This window comes from Aspergillus brunneoviolaceus, assembly GCF_003184695.1.
Source record: "Aspergillus brunneoviolaceus CBS 621.78 unplaced genomic scaffold BO95scaffold_27, whole genome shotgun sequence".
Lineage (NCBI taxonomy): Eukaryota > Fungi > Ascomycota > Eurotiomycetes > Eurotiales > Aspergillaceae > Aspergillus > Aspergillus brunneoviolaceus.
The window spans coordinates 108,983-125,410 of NW_020290757.1; the positions used below are offsets into that span (position 1 = coordinate 108,983).

A 16,428-nucleotide genomic window follows, 5' to 3' on the forward strand; every position below is an offset into this window, starting at 1 on the left:
TCAGCACGCTGAAATCAGAACGATGACCGACCCTATTTTGCGGTGAATGCGTCGAAGCATGAAATCGACCATGGTAAGGTGCCTTTCTGACATTTTTTGTGATGAACAATCTTCATATAAATGCCACATGTATCACCATCACAAATTTACTGTAGAAGGTAAGCCCTCTACTCTTAAGTCGAACGCTGCTTCGATGCCGTCCATCTTCGACACAATAGGACGGTGCGTAGCGTGGTTGACGTGCAAATACCTAGCACTGGGTATCTACAAGATAAGAACCAGCATCCGCATTCGAAATCCCAGAAATCTCGGCAGCCACGGCTGCATGGGCGGCATCCCAGGCTTGCGTCAGAAGGGGCCCGTGGAGCCAGTACCCACCGCACGGACACTTGAAAGAGCATAGGGTGTTCTTCAGATTTGGGACTGTGAGATCGCACATCGGAAAAACCTTCAGCTCGTCACATGAGATGAACCGGGTCTTGCCAGGCGCTGTGAAGGCTGCTGCCGCGACCTCATCGGGTGCGATCGCATTCCAGGAAGACAATAACAGCCACGGATCTGGAGAGCCTAATTCCTTGGCCAAGGGGTATGTTAGAGAGAAGCGGTATCTGGCCTGATTGTCAATTGCGAACTGCAGATTGTCGATCTGCCTGGAAGCATCGATCATCGTGCGGATTTGCTTGGCGATGCTTGCAATCGAGAGGTTTCCATCTTCTGGGTTCAAAGTCAGGGAAGAGAGTATGAAGCTATTCTCGAGTACATTCTCATGAGCTGTATCGTCGAGCAATGCGGAAACCCTGATCGGAATGCCAATGTTGAATGGCCGCCACTTCGGCCCGGGGGATGTTGATAATACCTGCAGAGATGTTTATATCAACGTACTTCAAGTATGTTAGTACAGCACTCATGGCAGCAGAACGTACTATTCGTGCTATCCAAGCTGTAAGTGTGTCATGTGTAGTCACCCGAATGCCTTGAGCTGAACAGTCGTCTTGCCATTTCCGAACGAGTTGCTCGGGCACATGCACTCTACCGTAAATCCGCTCCTCGAAGAAGTAGCGGAATGTTTCCTTGATGAGTCTCCACCCTGCGGTTATTGATCCTCCCACTATGTCTCCGATTGTGAGCCCACGGCAATCATCGTCGACATCCGACCCTTTGAGGCGTGTCGGGCTCCTATCCTGATCTAGCTGCACGCTTCTTGGTCTCCTCCTCAAGGGGCTAGGTGGTCTTGCCTGGATGATATCACAGTATGCGCGAATGATCTTGTTGAGTCCTGGGAAAGAGGGAAATACCCCGGATGCATCAGCAAAGTGTCCCAGTTCTCCATGAGACAATCAAGGAGAGCCTACCACTAGCATCGCAAAGTGAATGGTCAAAATGAAATCCTATCACAGACCACCCCTTCATCCTGGTCACACTGATAGCAAACACCCGGGGCCTCAGCTTTCCCAAGGTGACTTTTTTCGCTATCTTTTTGGAAAGGAGACGTAATAAGGATGGCGTGAAACACACAGAGCCCACGTGATCGTATATACCAAGGTCACGTTGTTCAATGTTGATAGGTTGGAACCCGGAAATCTTAGAACTCGTATGATCGAATATCACTCGCCGCTGGAGAGAACCTCACCGATGAGTGATTTCCACCGCTAAGGAGACTTCCATTCGGCAAACAACTCACCCTTAAGTCAACACAGCCCTGCAGGATCGGCCACTTTTCCACTAAGGTACCATAGCAGTCTTGTAAGAAGGATAGCTCGTACCTTTCGGCAAATGGAAGGTAGTAAGATAGTTGAGACAACAGCATGCCATGGGCATCCAGCTCGTGGAGGTATTCCTGGTGAGACATCGTAACCCGAGGATAGCGCAGGCTTTTCTTCGAAGATGCTAAGAATGGCAGGTGACGAGCTCCGAGTCGGGGGGGGGGTGCTTCTTCCCGTTTTAATTTCACCTTGTTTGCGATACTCAATATACTTATCTTACTTAGGGCTGAGTTCTCAAGAAACAAGTATCGGGAACGATCTGGCGTCATGGATGAAAATATGCTTCTTCGATTGTCGAGTTGCGATTCTGCAATTTGAGCTGTGCAAGTCCATACTCAGTAAAGACAACCGCCGGTCCCGCCATCCTTGATTCCAGGCTGAGCCTTTCTCTGCGGGCTCCTCACTCCCCCAAGCTTAGGCTGGAGAATCAAACAGGCCAATGCAGTAGCGTCCTTGCGTGATTAATATCACTCAAATGCAGGCCAAGCAGGATTTGACTCCCGGAGCTTCCCCTCAGTCCCGAGAGTGTCTTGAAGAGCCTTCGATATCTCATGCAGCGCTGAAATGCAAAGGATACGCCATCCATTACCGGGGCCGACTGCTATAGTCGCTATCGATTGGCCAAGGCTTCAACAAAAGTAGAATCGATTGTATAGGTACGTACATAAAAGAGTTCTTGGTTCTAGCACGACGATATTTGGGACTTTTCATCGTTACTCTCAACTTCCTCTACGGTTTCTGCGAACTGAGATTATGAACACGCAGCATCCTTTGAAGTGTCTGATTACTGGAGCGTCACCAGGCTCGGCGGGTGATGCCATGGCCCGGCAACTTTTGAGTGAGGGGCACGATATCTACGTGACTTCTCGCGATGTAGCTCGTCTCAATGAGCTGCAAACTATGGGCGCACATACTTTCAACCTGGATGTTACTTCGTCAAAATCCATCAAAGCACTCTCAGACTCTATTCCAGCTCTCGATGTACTCATCAACAATGCGGGATGTTTACCGCGCGGTCTATTAAGAGAGGCTACTATCGAAGAAGTGGAAATGTGTTTCCGGACCAACGCATTCTCAGTAATCACAATGACAAATGCTTTTCTTCCACAACTGCGGGCCTCCAAGGGAATTGTGGTCAATCACGGATCCTTATCTGCGGATTATCCCTGGTTGGGCTTCGGTGTTTATTCCGCCTCGAAAGCTGCGCTGGCGGCTTTGAACGATATTTCTCGCAACGAACTTGCGCCATTGGGGATTCGGGTTGTCTACCTTCGCAGTGGTTTTATATCAACCCCTCTGCTGGCAACAACAGAATCAAACCAGGTGGGAGCTACACCTCTGTCATCCTTCTATCAGCGTTTCTTCAAGAAGGCGATCGACAGAGGAGTTTTTGCGAAAAAAGTGGTTCGCAAGCTTCTCGAAAATCGGGCTCGTCCCCCGACCGAGATAACCTGTGGCTATCTCTGCTTCATCGTTCCTCTGGTCCGTTGGATGGAACCATGGAGAGGAGCCTTTGACAGACTCTATCAGAAGCTAGCGGGCGTCCCTCAGCTTTCTGGATGAAGGGGCTACAAGGTGTGGTCCCACTGGAATGGTCAAATGGGTAATCTGGAAGGTGGTTGAACTAGCTGGATTCTCCGTGAGTGAACAAGCCTGGTAATGCCTTTGGATCACATGGCCGAATCACTCGGGAACACCGACACATTTGATCTGCTTTTCGTGTGCTATTGTAGCGGAAAGCCACCACAGGCTCTCGTACATTCTTGGAGGCAAAAAAAGACAGCATGTACCAGGAGACGATGCACAGTCTCTTGAGCCCAGACTGCTCACCAAATTATTCACTCCATCCTGTCTGGGTTTAGATGCTCGTGTGGCGGGTACTATGTATCTGATACTCTTTTGACGCGGACTTGGGATGCTCTTGAGGCTGCAATGGCTGCTGAGCTGGCCTGGCCCCGGTGGACTTTTCTGGCTTGGAGTCAAAGACCTCTGTATTCTGGTCTCTGATGAGATCGAGCACCTGCAAATATCAATACCACTGTAGTCAGATACTTCTTCGATGGTTTCACTCGCAGCGAAACGTATTTGTCATGTCCGACGTGTGGATTCACTTAACGGATTCACTTATTCATCTTGTTTGCTTCTGACACTTCAATATGTCTGAGTCGAGTCATTTGAGTTGCTATGAAGAGTCTGAGTATATTGTCCTAAAGCCGTATCCAATCCTATGCTCCGTCGTTATCGTCGTCGGCTTAAGCTGCCAGCATAAGCTGCTGACGGTAGAGTCTTGACATTTGAAGAAGTTGGTATTTTCGCCTCTCAAGTAGAATCATAAGGTCAGTTTGAAGAAAACAGAAATTCGACTTCCACGACTCCTGACGTTTTGAGTAAGGAGAATGCAATTCAGGTGACCGAAGTCTCCTGAGCGAGAGCTGGTGGTTTGTTGATTATAACCGCTATTTTTGTGTAGCTTCAGTAGCATGAGATCGAGGGCAAGGCTGACTATAGGCTTCTCCTCTCTAGGTAACTCAGTTCGGTAGTCAATTGTGCCCACCATAGCATCATAGGCCGCATACTACTATTTGGGAAAGAAGCGCGAAATACATGATTTACTCGCGCCGCTTTGCACGGAGTACGCGTCACCCTTGAAGGGGTCGATGGAAGAGGATGATTTTCTTGACCACAAGTGAGCGGCATCAGATTATGTTTCGTAAGCAAATGTAATTGGGGAACAGACTGTCAGTTACAAGAGTTGCTTGCGAATCGTGACATTCCCAAAGCTCTAGAAGTCGACAAGGCGGCCTGAAGACTGGGGAATCACTTCACAAGATTGTCATAAGTGCATACACCAAGGCTGTCAATGATGTAACCTGGAAGTTGATGATTTCTCCTTCTTTATCGTAGGTCTGACTATAGCATCGACATCGACATAGGCGTCATTCTCTGCGACGAAGACGGCCCTATCACATAACCTGGCTTGCTGCATGAGCAGCGCCTTTGTGGAAATTAAATGCTGTAGTTAAGATATGAAATGATATGGTTGGTGAGCGGGCAGAATTGAGGAACCATGGGATGCTTCTCTAACTGCAAGATACTGCAAAGATACTGAAGAATGCATCAAACAAAAGTCTTCATTATAAAATCAAGGTTAGGTGTGATGATCCTGCCTGCATCCTTGCTTTCTGGATTTATCTTGTTCTCAACGCGGACACCTAGTATCATAGATACTCAGTCGTAGGGCGGGCTCTGGAATGGTTACAATAAAATGACTTGCACCAGCTTCACACACGACACGAGCACTTGGAAATCCAGTGTCTCGCAAGCAACATGGAACACATTAGAAAGTCACTGTGTGCCAGACCTACCGTTGATGCTAGAGATCTTCTCGCAGAAGAGCTCGAGGGACAGCCTGAACTCTGTCAACTCGAGATTTTGACCGAGGTGTTTAACGCGGGCATTGTCGCCGATGAACGGCTGGCAGAGATTATCCATGTCGGCTGGGAACACATGCTACGGAATGATCTTTGGACCTTCAAGTATGAGTCCCTTGAGCAATACCGGCAGTTGATCAGCTATCGCGAGACTATTCTACCCATCCTCCAGCGCTTCAAACGATCAGATCGAGCGAAAGCCATCAACATGCGCATCATCATGGACCAGTGGAAATCACCTATACACCAGGTGATTCCCGCGCACATGGCTCCGACGTCCTGGAGTAAGCATCTTCTTAGCCTCCTAGCCACTCTCAGTCAATCTATACAGTCCACAGACGAAGCGGTGAGCCTTCTGAAGAAAAGCATTCACCAACGACCGCGCCGGTCTCGGCAAGGCTGCACCCTGATGCCGAGCGATGTAGAGCGCGTGCTTAGGAGCCTACCTTGTGTGACTCTGGCTCGTAGGCGTCTACCCCTGGGTACGTACACCTCCTGAGAAGTGAATCGAGGACCTTCCTGTACTCATGCCTGTCACATAGATCGAGACCCTAGGGCTCGAAGGTGCCGCGTCTATCGATCTGGATCGCTCTTTGGAAACAGCACCGCTGGATCCACTGACTCAGCCTCTGACGTCGCATTGGAGGAAACAAACCCACTCCTGGAATCCGACCAAGTTCCAGAGGGTACGATGACTACCGGCACTAAACACTCGGCGGACTGCTGGTGCTCGCCCGCCTGCTTCCCCTTGCGTCTAGTGTTTAGAGCCAGCCAACCTCCAATCCCAAGCGATCTCGTGGTGGGTCTATTGATGTGGGCTAAGTCGATGGCATGGTCCAATATTTGCAATGCACACCTTGGAAGATTAGGGGAGCTAAGATTTGGCGCTTCTGTCAAGAGCTGGAGTAGGGACGAGATCGTCTCGCAGCTCGAGATTGTGCTTTCAGAGGTGCGCTTGTCAAAGGGGGACTTGATGTTGCCCCCTTCTGAAGATAATCTTCACCGGCAAAACTTGACCTCAGCAGAAGATCAGTCCCAGTTGCCCTCCCCCCCCGTGCCCCTACCCTGTTGGGCGCTACCCTTGCACGATGGCGAGGTTTTCATGAGTCTTCAACCCCACAGCGTCCCCATATAGCTAGCGTTAAATTGCTCATACTTAGTACCAAATATGCATCCTGCTAAGTCTCACCGTTTTGATTCGTGGATACGTAGGTGGAAAGGGTAAGTCAAGGTCATCCTATGTATGTATCGCTCTCGTCCCCGTTGTATCATTGCGAGAGCTAGAGTGATGCAAATGAGGCAAGTAGAAGCTGAGCACATTATACTTGCGAATTAGCATTGAGGCACGAAATCGTCAGTCCATGGCAATATCGCTCTTGCGCAACCCGATGAGCACTCTGTTACCATATTCATCAGCGAGAACCCTCACAGCAATTATGCATCTAATGTCAGGGTAGCATCACGGCATCCTACTAAGCCGCGGTGTACGATGGAAGAAACACCGCCGACTCAAAACTCGAAACGGACGGTTTTGATAGCATTATTCGAACCTTTTTTCTGGATCGCTTCATCCTATTGGAGCCGCACCCTTTGCGCGAAGCTGACTGGCGCATTGGGAGAGAATGGACACAATCAGGAAGAGATGTATGTGGATTCTCACAAATATCAAAACAACTCACACAGGTGATACCCATCTAAGAGCCCAGGCAGCTCTACGAAAGCGGCCTTTGATGGGCTTTTCAAACATGAGTAAGTTATGGCTCTGCCTATTTCTTGGCCTTGTCTGAGTAGGTATCGCTCCTGACGTATTCCAACTGAATATTTTATATGTGTCTATCCATCAAACGCCAACTGTGCTGTGTTATGTGGTAAGTCACTCGGAGTTGATATATGTGAATCTTCCACCTTGATCAAAGGGCATACTTAATGGCTTGTTTCTGCAGTGACACCCGGGAAGCCCGGTAGTGAGCTTTATTGCTTCCCTTGGTGAAGGATGATAACATATTGTTGATTGGTTCATAGTGCCCTTGCGTTATTCCAAGCGGTCGGAGCTCAATTACTCGGTATAAGAATGCATGGGAGGCTAGGCTACAACCTCAAGCTCGAAGGCATTCGCAACAAAGCCGCTTAAAAATTTCAGGTGTCTCTGACATATTCATAAATCCGCATACTCGAACATATCAATCCGTCACCTTCTTGTGATCCATTAACAAACAGCAGCCTTGTATCTTTAACTCCTAGGCACCACTGGCAACAGTGCACTATACATCCCTCAAGAATCGGGTTCCTTGCAAAATGGGACCCAAGTCCGCCCTCGACGCATCCTCATACCAGCACCCTGATGGCAGCGAGTTTTATCGCAGAAAGATCGAGCGTATCCTACGGATTCTAGAAAAACAGGGGTATGAGTACGACACGCTGTCCTCGCATCCAGTTTCATTTTTCGCGGATCAGGACCCCTGGGGCCATGTTCAAGCTCCACAGTACACCTCCATCGCCACCACATGCGTCTATCGCCTCTTTCAGTCGTTTGAAGAAGTCCTTGGCGACCGGCTATTTGGAGACTTTTTTAAGTCTCGTGGTATAGGAGTGGTCACCAATCGATATTCAACCAAAATACGGAGACCCGTCAAGTATCCTGATTTGGTATGTCCTTCATGCTCCTAGTCCAATCATGACTAAATCATGGCTGTTACTCTCTTTGCTTTTGCTTTTGGTCGTTCAATTGTCTCTAACAAAGCGAATAGTTGATCACTGGGATTCGGATTGAAGGAGTTCGGCGGGACCGGTTCTTTTCTCGGGTTGTCAATTGGTCCTGTGCGCAAGATGCGGTCGTTTCAGAGACAGATTGCAGCCATGTGTTCTTTCACCATCGGTCCGGGAGCCCAGTGGATCTCAGTCGAGAAGAAGATGGCTGGAAGAAGCTGCATGCCGTCTTACAGGAGCGCTGTGATGCCTCCGCCAAGAAATGGAGGGCAGCGGAACCGGAAACCGGAAGTAAGAGTATGGCGGCAAAACTTTGATCTGCCGCCCCAAGGAAGATATGGGTTCGTCTGCGCCTTTGATCACACCGGTAGCCCATGTTGAAACTATTTTCATGAACCAGAATTCTTTTGCCTATCATATTACTGTGCCTAGACTAGATTGCATTAGTAAATGGTACTTTGGGCTCTTTTTTGTTCGTCCAAAGGCTATATAGTACCGTCAAGTATTGCAATCTATTCTATGCAGTGAATCAATGCCTCCAAGCTTCACAGGCCAGGGCAAGCGGAACGCCTTTTCAGACCACGCACCTTACAGCATATGTGTATATGTCTCTGGTCAGGCAGTCCTTGAAGCAGGCACCCTTTTCGGGAAAGTACTCTAAGCAACCTGGAAGAAGATACTCAGTAATCCTCGCCAAGACAGCCATACTGACTTAACATTGCAGATCATTGTCCTCTAAGTCTGTATGTCATCGTCTTCCTTGGTTCTCACCCAACCCGCCACCCCGAATCGTCACGATACAGCTGCATATACTATCACTCTATAGATCTATTGAACCGGCAGACGCCACAAACCTTCTGCAACTACGTTGACGCCGCTGGCAGAGATCTGCAGACCAGCACCACTGTATGCGCTTGAATCTTATTCCGGTGAAGAACGTGCCTTCACTTGTATCATTCAATATTATAATATTAACGGCGTATTGGCCTTAATGCCAAGCACCTCATCTCATCCAGGAATTGGGCTGGGTGGCGGGACAAATCCTACAAAGGATGTCACAATGCCATCCTACCGCTTTCAATCATAGACGAAGATGACAGTATATGTGTATTTCTATCTTGTGCTCTGCGATATAACTGTTCAGAAACGCCTTCTGCTTCAACTAGGGAAGGCAAAACCTTCCTCCGCGCAGACACGCACAGACACTTACAACGAGCTCTTTAGTGTCCATACGTTGCCAGCAAATCTCGAAATGTCATCCACCCGCTTTCCTCCTGTTGCTCCCAAAGACCTATCCCCAGCCCAGAAGTCCCTCTATGACGAGATTCAGCGGATCATCGGCGACAAATTCAGCACCGTCGTGAGCCACACAGCTGAAGGGGCCCTTCTCGGACCCTGGAATTTCCTAATCCACCATCCGACTATAGGCAAGGCACTGGTACCTCTCACTCAAGCCCTCCTGGTCCGGCCGGGCCATCTGTCCCGTCCCGTGCGAGAAGTCGCCATCCTGGCCGTCGGCGCCCACTATCGAGCTGCTTATGAGATCTATGCCCACACCCTCTTGGCTACGCCGCTTCTAGGAATCGACACGGTGGCGGCTACTCTCGATAGTCGAGTCCCGCCCAAACTAGACTCGGACGCGTTATGCGCCTTGGAGGTGACTCGCTCGCTTCTTGCGGGTGGGCCACTGCCGGACCCTCTCTGGGATAGGGCTGTCAAGGAGTTTGGGGTGGAAGGGGCGCAGGAACTTGTCTTCCTGGTGGGCTATTACTGTCTGGTCTCCGTGGGGTTGAACGGGTTTGGGGTGCAGGTGCCTTCTACACGCTCAGCGAAACTGTGATCGTGGAGATTATAATTAGGGGTACAACTTCGACGCATCGCATTCTGCAATCTGGATAACAGAGACGTTTTTCTCGACGCAATAGGCCATCGTACAGCTGGAGGAAATCCCGTACAAGTTAACACTACAGATTATGATCGTTGCAACGTAATAGAGATCTTGATCATAGGTGCTTGAAGGCTGAAGGTTTTCCGGAAGCATGATCTATCTTGAAGCGTTGAAATCAGAACTCAACCATAGTTGAAAAACGCAGATCGGAAGTTCCCTGCAACTAAGGAGAACTGCACTGCAAATTGCAATAGTGTCGCTGGAAGGCGCCCCTACGGCAACGGGGGTTAGCGTTAAGCCCGTTCGGATAGCCGCGGATTACCAGGGGAACAATTCATCTGCCTCCTTGTTCCCGACGGGAAAAAAAAGGTTATTCTCTCAACTGGCCACACCGCGGCCCGGAACCTGGCCGAGATGACAATCCATACATGGTAATTCTTGATCTGATTGTTTCGGAGTCTGCCGTCGATGTTACCAGTGAGCATTATTGCATGTGATCAATGGTATGTGGTATTATGCTAATCTAGTCATGAATCGTAAGGTCGGGTTGTATCGGCGTATCATGCGTCCTCCCCCATCATCTCTTCGGCATTCCGCCGAAATACTCGATCTGCCAGTCCAGGCACACTTTCGCACAGGCGCAGACACGTTTCGGTAAATGGCTCAATGTCCGTCCCAGCAAAGCGCGTATGGGGCCAGTCGGTTGCATAGAGAACTCGCTCCGGGGCCACGCGCAGGAATTCTCGCGCCATTACCTCCAGATCGCGGTATTGTCCGTCCTTGCTGAGACGGTACGGGGCGGAGATTTTGACGTATGTCTCTCCCGCTTGAAGGAGAGATATCAAAGACGAAAACCCCGCCAGGCTGTATGGATCGAATGGCGATGCACCTTGCAGAGGGCTGTCAGCTCTTGTCAGATCGGGGCTTCCAAAATGATCAATGCACAGCTTGACGCCCAGCTGAGGGACGATCTTCTCAAGCATCGGAACCATGTCTAGCGAGACGTAGACTTGGATGACCCATCCGAGGGACCGGATGACCTGCGCATGTTGCAATAGCACTTCTGCCAAGTCACGTTCATCAAGCACCGTGTCGACCGATTTCAGGTTCAACCGCACGCCCCGTACGCCCATTGAATGCCAATCTGCGAGTGTCTGGGAATCGATTGTTGCCGGATCAATCACCACAACCGCACGCCCGCGAGACGGCCCCACGTGTCGGAGTGCCCCCAAAAGACAGGAATTGTCCGTTCCGTATATTGACGGCTGGACTAGGATGATCTTTCCTATCCCCAAAGAAGATTCGAATGCCATGGCCTCTTCGATCGTATGCTTTGAAGGCGTGTACACCGCGGTGGGGGAGACAGGGAAGCGCTGCGGGTCAACGACGTGCATGTGCGAGTCCCATGTTCCTGAAGGTATGCGATGCTTGATTGGGGAGGCCCGTGTAGTGGCTCTGCGTATATCTCTGTGGTGATAACTGCTCTTGTCTTCTTTGAGCAATGTTGTGCTAAGTAGAACTCGGGCACTGCCGAAGAGACCAGCCCTGGGCTTGAAGTCTGTGAGTACTTTGGTCATAGAGGGCAAAGTCATGTTACGTGGTGCGAAGAATGAGGGAAAGCTGTCAACAGGACATGAGGTTCAACTCGGGACAGAATGAACTCACGAAAGTCGTGTCTTGCAGCCTACCCACTACTCCCTTTATAAAGCACGCGTATCGAGACATGGTTGACTTGAAAACACTGAAACCGCGAGCCGGCAAGGAAATCCCCCGTTCGGCGACAATAATTGTGGGTACGTAAGGGATCACGGTAGACTCCGCATCGGCTTGCCGATGGTTTTATAAAATACTGGGGACGGGCCTAGGCAATAGTTACAGGCCAAGAGCAAGGGAACCAAAGCGAAATATATAGCCGGACTGCCGGAGTTGGCGACCCACTAGGACAGGGCTGATCCCAATATGTATTCTCACTCTTCAGTGATTGTGGGAACCCCAAGAGGGGTAAAGAGGTCGGACTTTGACCGCGAGCTAGATGGAAAAAGAGATCTGGTATGAAAAATAAGGCCAATGATTGCATTCCGTGTATCCGAAGGAGGTCCGTGACAGGCCTTGGATCATTGAACTGCTGTTGGACTAAGTTGTTCGCGAACAGTTCCTGGAAGAAGTGGCACCTGCCGGTGGGTGCTGGCGGTGCGAGCCGCCGGGTGTTTTCCCGGATATTACTCAAGAAACATTTGGGAGTTCTGATGCCTCCTATGATTCGTAATAAGTCACGAAATAAATGGAACTAAAAAGGACTTTTTGGTCAAATCATGATGCACTGAGCGCAGACAAGTCACAAAAGGGTGCAGATGAGATGCAGAGAAAGTGGTACAAGAGCATCGGAGAGAAAGAAGGAGAGAGAAGGAAGAAGGCGGAAGTTGACCGAGAGGCAGAAAGTCACGCCCCGCGCTGAGTGGATAATTTCTTCCCCCTCTCGACCTCATCTCGGCTCCCCGTCCACTCTAATCTCGTCGCCTAATTGTGGTCATTCATAGCGTGGCCCTGGCCAAGTGTTCCACTCTCAGCGACTGGAGCTTTCCCCAGATTTCCTTTAATCGGCCTTAATATCTTGTTTTCATCATTATATCCTCAATTGTCCTGGGCTGGTAGCCCGTCTCCACGCGTTGACGTCGCCTGGCGCCATTATGGGATGGGCGCCCCTCGACTGGTCGCGGTGGACTACTAATCCTTTCTACGCCTTGGTCATTCTCATCATCTCATGTGGAAGCATTCCCAAAGGTATCGTTCCCCAATTGCTCTTTCTCAGTTTGAACTCGTCATCGACTAACCGCTTGAGCTTTGCGCTGCAGGCTACGATGAGGGCGGCTTCAGTGCCAGCACCAAGCTCGAGTCATTTCAAAACGACTACAATCTGGTACGGTCTCACTGGGAACATGATGCTGCTGGATTGGCCAACCGCAAAGCCAACATTACGTCTTTCAATGTGCTAGGAGCGGCTTTTGGCGCCTTGTTCTCTCTGGATTTGAACGACCGCGTCGGCCGATTGCCCGCCTGGCGTTTGGCTTGTCTGGTCTGGGCATCGGGCCTGTTTATCCAGATCTTCTCATCGGGGATTTATGGACTGTTGCTCTTCGCCAGAATATGGGGTGGTCTCGGAGCGGGCGCGTTGACAGTGGTCGCTCCGTTGTACCTTTCGGAAATTGGTGGGTGATCGCTTGAGATGTCAAATCTGGACAAAACTAATCGTGCTTAGCTCCTGCGAAGACCAGAGGCTTGGTCGTGAGTACTTTCATGGTCATTTTACTACTTATTCTAGCCATGGGTAGGACAAACTTCTCTACCTCCCTTTGGCCCAATTGTGGTCTAACGTTGGAACCTTGATAGGCTTCTTCATCAATTATGGCGCTACATTGCACATGGCTGCCACCCGCACGCAATACCAACTAGTGCAATCTATCCCGCTGATACCTGTTGGTATCGCCTTCTTCGCCTCTTTCATGGTTCCGGAAACACCCCGCTACCTAATTTCAAAGCAACACTATCAAGAAGGACGTACTGTCTTGGCTCGTCTTCGTGGCAAGCATATCACCGATCCTGGTGTGGAAGATGAGTTCAATGCCATCAATGCTCAAGTGCGAGAAAAGGCAGCAGATTTGAAATTGGTCACACACTGGCAAGCATTCAAAGAATCTCAGATCAATCCCAACTATCGCCAGCGATTCTGGCTTCTAATGATCATCCAAACGATAGCGCAATGGACCGGAGGTAACGGAATCACCTACTATATTGCCACTATTTTCCAGTATGCTGGCGTCACTGGGAATGCTAATTCTCTGATATCTTCTGGCATTTATGGAATCATCAAACTTGTCTTCACTATGGCTTTTACCTGGGGCTTGATTGATTACCTGGGTCGCCGCCGCTGCACCTTGGCTGGGTTAACCCTCCAACTGGTTGCCCACATATACATGGGCATCTACATGGGTCTCCGACCCGGTTCGAGCCACAATCAGTCGGCCTCCAATGCTGCTATTGCCTCCGTTTTTGTCTATGCCATTGGCTGGTCCATCGGCCTTTGCACTGTTCCCTATCTCTACGGAGCAGAAATCTTTCCCACCCGCATACGTAATGTTTGTTACGCTCTGAGCATGACGCTGCATTGGTTCTTTCAGTTTGCCGTCGTGCGGGTCACGCCGAATATGTTTGTCTCCCTACATATTTGGGGTGCTTACCTCTTCTGGTCCATCATTTGCTTTTCGGGACTCATCATCCTTGGTGTATTGATGCCGGAGACTAAAGGCGTTCCCATGGAGCGCATGGGGGATCTCTTTGACTACCCATGGTACTTACGCTGGCGTGCCGAACCGAAAGATGTCCCAATCGCTTCGTCCTCTGCGGCTGATACTGGCTCTTATACCGCTCTCCCGGGTCATTCCGACCATAAAAATGCTGACTCCAAGGATCGACATTGCCAACCCTGAGTCAAATGAAGGGAACACGCCCTTCGCCAATCAATATAGCAGTCAAATTCTCATGTGCTGTGAGAGTATTTGCTTCTCACAAGCTTCCTTCTCATCTCTTGTCTATGAAGTAACAATCTACACCACCACCACCACCGTTACCAGTTATGAAGGAATTATCTAGTGCAGAGATGCATTTTATAGTCACGCAAACAAGATGTTACTGTCATTTATACATAATTGTCGTACCCAAGTATAGCCACGCAGAAGGCGACTTGTGTTCAATCATCTGATTCGACCGCGGGCTTATGATTCTCATAGTAAGGCTTCAAAAGCTGGATGATTTCATCATGTTTCTCGCCCTCGGCATAAAACAGCGGATCTGTGTCCATGTCATCTCCTTCCATGCCATCGAAAGGATATTCATCAAGCAATGCGTGTACCACTCCGACATGGCCTTCCCGGGAAGCCTCAATCAAAGCTCTCCAGACATGGTCCTTCCTGACTTCAGCGGAGCCAATATTGCACTCCAAGAACAGCTTGAGCATCGCTTCATTGCCAAGATCCGCCGCAAGAACCAAAGGGGGATACTCAGTGATACTATACGTATCCGAATAGGGATTCGCGCCTTTTGAAAGCAGCAATTCAGCCAATTCTAGATTGCCGTCGCCTACAGCGAAGATCAAGGGGTGATTCGCCGCCACCTTCATTTGGCGAGGCGCCCCTCTCCAACAGCAGTGCCACAATGGAATCATAGCTCTCCGCTGCAGCAATCGACATAGGCGTCCGGCCATTTTTGTCCTTAATATCTGAATATGCACCGGCGTCTAAAAGCAAAGACACGATGGATTCATGTCCCCCAGAAGCTGCGTATGAGAGGGGTGCCATTTCAGCCTCATCGCCAAGATCTATGCGAACCTTTCTCTCAATGAGAAGTTCTACAACGTCGAAATGTCCCTCTTCTGCAGCCCACGACAGAGGCGTTCGACCAAAGGCATCCAAAGGGTCTGGGTCGGCGTTCTCTTCCAGTAGGAGTTTCGCCGTGTCTGTCTGCCCCTTGTACGCAGCGATAGCGAGTGCTGTCATTCCATTTTCATCTTGCTCGTTCAAGCTAGCGCCCTGCTGTACCAGAGATTCCACATCGTCTTCACGAGAGCTTTCGATCGCCCAAATTAGGAAATCACCCCGGTCTTGATGGTCACTCGTCTCGGGAACTGAGAGTCCACTGATCTGGGACCGAGTTTGCAGCGGCTCAGGCCTGCTAGCAGGGGCAGCGCTTGGCTCACGGAGCAAGGCTGCCCTGTCACGCTTTCTCTCTTCATTGATGAATGCGTGTTTTCTCTTCAACATCTCAACCACCGGCGCGTGCCCTTTCTCAACAGCCCAAGCAAGAGGTGTGCGACCATGGACCGCATCTTTCACTTCTATGTTGGCATTGTGTCGTAGCAAATTGGCGACAGTTTTGGCGTGGCCGTGTATCGCGGCCCACAATAGAGGAGTCCGACGCGACGTGTCGGCCAGGTCCACCGCGGCATTGCCATCGTCCATTAATGCCTTGCAAACATTCTCAAAGCCTCGCTCCGCCGCTAATGACAAAGGAGTCCGACCAAGGCCCTCGGTATCCTGGACATTCGGATCGGCTCCTGCTGCCAGTAAAGCACGAACTGCACGATCAGAGGCACCTTGCGTCGCCAGCATTAGTGGGGTGAGACCAAGCGCATATCGCGATTCAATATCGGCGCCAGCCAAGATTAATATGTTGATGACACCTGCGTGTCCATGCTCTGCTGCCTGGGCCAGGGGTGTTCGACTCTGATTATCACAGACATTGACGTCGGCGTTTCGGTGGATGAGCAGCTCTACCGCATCCCAGTAATTGTTCTCCGCAGCCCAGAACAATGCGGTTCGGCCAAGGGGAAGTTCTGATTAGGATGTTGTCTTCGAGGAGACTCGCTTTATATGCCTATTTGCGGAGCAACTTGATTTAGATAAGTAGACGTTAAGTTAACTTTTGCATTCTGTGAACCTTAGTCCTTGGGCAAGCAAGAGGAAGACAATCAAGAGAATCCATCGAAGTAGACCAAGACTCTTGGCCTCCTAGAAATGAATCGATCATTGGATCGCGGGGGTTTGTCGGGAAAACTGGGAGGAGATTATGTTTATAGCTTTTTGGCTCT

The 16,428-nt window shown here is 50.0% G+C and overlaps 7 protein-coding genes across 7 annotated transcripts; 5 read left to right on the forward strand and 2 right to left on the reverse strand.

The window, feature by feature from the left end:
* Nucleotides 1–250: 250 nt before the first annotated feature.
* BO95DRAFT_431126 (uncharacterized protein) lies at nt 251–1,849 on the reverse strand (the record flags this gene model as incomplete). The annotated part of the gene is made up of 3 exons (XM_025584992.1): nt 251–856; nt 924–1,235; nt 1,682–1,849. The coding sequence occupies 3 exons, from the start codon at nt 1,847–1,849 to the stop codon at nt 251–253; spliced, it is 1,086 nt and encodes a 361-aa protein (XP_025443037.1).
* Nucleotides 1,850–2,543: 694 nt separating this feature from the next.
* Nucleotides 2,544–3,068, forward strand: BO95DRAFT_321327 (SDR family oxidoreductase; the record flags this gene model as incomplete). The annotated part of the gene is made up of 1 exon (XM_025581800.1): nt 2,544–3,068. A coding segment is annotated over one exon (525 nt), but the record flags the coding sequence as incomplete, so codon positions are not given.
* A 2,022-nt stretch (nt 3,069–5,090) lies between these two features.
* BO95DRAFT_361008 (uncharacterized protein) lies at nt 5,091–6,329 on the forward strand (the record flags this gene model as incomplete). Its single annotated transcript, XM_025582502.1, has 2 exons — nt 5,091–5,680; nt 5,960–6,329. The coding sequence occupies 2 exons, from the start codon at nt 5,091–5,093 to the stop codon at nt 6,327–6,329; spliced, it is 960 nt and encodes a 319-aa protein (XP_025443039.1).
* Nucleotides 6,330–7,428: 1,099 nt separating this feature from the next.
* On the forward strand, nt 7,429–8,217 carry BO95DRAFT_411898 (uncharacterized protein; the record flags this gene model as incomplete). Its single annotated transcript, XM_025584223.1, has 2 exons — nt 7,429–7,840; nt 7,942–8,217. Exons 1-2 carry the CDS (start codon nt 7,490–7,492, stop codon nt 8,215–8,217), a joined length of 627 nt encoding a protein of 208 aa, XP_025443040.1. The 5' UTR covers nt 7,429–7,489.
* Nucleotides 8,218–8,771: 554 nt separating this feature from the next.
* Nucleotides 8,772–10,012, forward strand: BO95DRAFT_102791 (carboxymuconolactone decarboxylase family protein). Its single transcript, XM_025580325.1, has one exon. It carries the CDS (start codon nt 8,994–8,996, stop codon nt 9,738–9,740), a length of 747 nt encoding a protein of 248 aa, XP_025443041.1. The 5' UTR covers nt 8,772–8,993; the 3' UTR covers nt 9,741–10,012.
* Nucleotides 10,013–10,348: 336 nt separating this feature from the next.
* On the reverse strand, nt 10,349–11,365 carry BO95DRAFT_361163 (putative TIM barrel metal-dependent hydrolase; the record flags this gene model as incomplete). The annotated part of the gene is made up of 1 exon (XM_025582506.1): nt 10,349–11,365. One exon carries the CDS (start codon nt 11,363–11,365, stop codon nt 10,349–10,351), a length of 1,017 nt encoding a protein of 338 aa, XP_025443042.1.
* Nucleotides 11,366–12,300: 935 nt separating this feature from the next.
* On the forward strand, nt 12,301–14,477 carry BO95DRAFT_442033 (putative MFS quinate transporter). The gene is made up of 4 exons (XM_025586331.1): nt 12,301–12,569; nt 12,641–12,994; nt 13,045–13,113; nt 13,176–14,477. Exons 1-4 carry the CDS (start codon nt 12,476–12,478, stop codon nt 14,270–14,272), a joined length of 1,614 nt encoding a protein of 537 aa, XP_025443043.1. The 5' UTR covers nt 12,301–12,475; the 3' UTR covers nt 14,273–14,477.
* The last annotated feature ends 1,951 nt before the right edge of the window (nt 14,478–16,428 follow it).

Bases quoted from the DNA above. Each gene is read 5' to 3' on its own strand.
- BO95DRAFT_102791 (XM_025580325.1), top strand. From the start codon at position 8,994: ATGACAGTATATGTGTATTTCTATCTTGTGCTCTGCGATATAACTGTT.
- BO95DRAFT_442033 (XM_025586331.1), top strand. From the start codon at position 12,476: ATGGGATGGGCGCCCCTCGACTGGTCGCGGTGGACTACTAATCCTTTC. The intron at 12,995-13,044 runs GTGGGTGATCGC...AATCGTGCTTAG, and splicing joins GTTGTACCTTTCGGAAATTG to CTCCTGCGAAGACCAGAGGC. The intron at 13,114-13,175 runs GTAGGACAAACT...GAACCTTGATAG, and splicing joins ACTACTTATTCTAGCCATGG to GCTTCTTCATCAATTATGGC.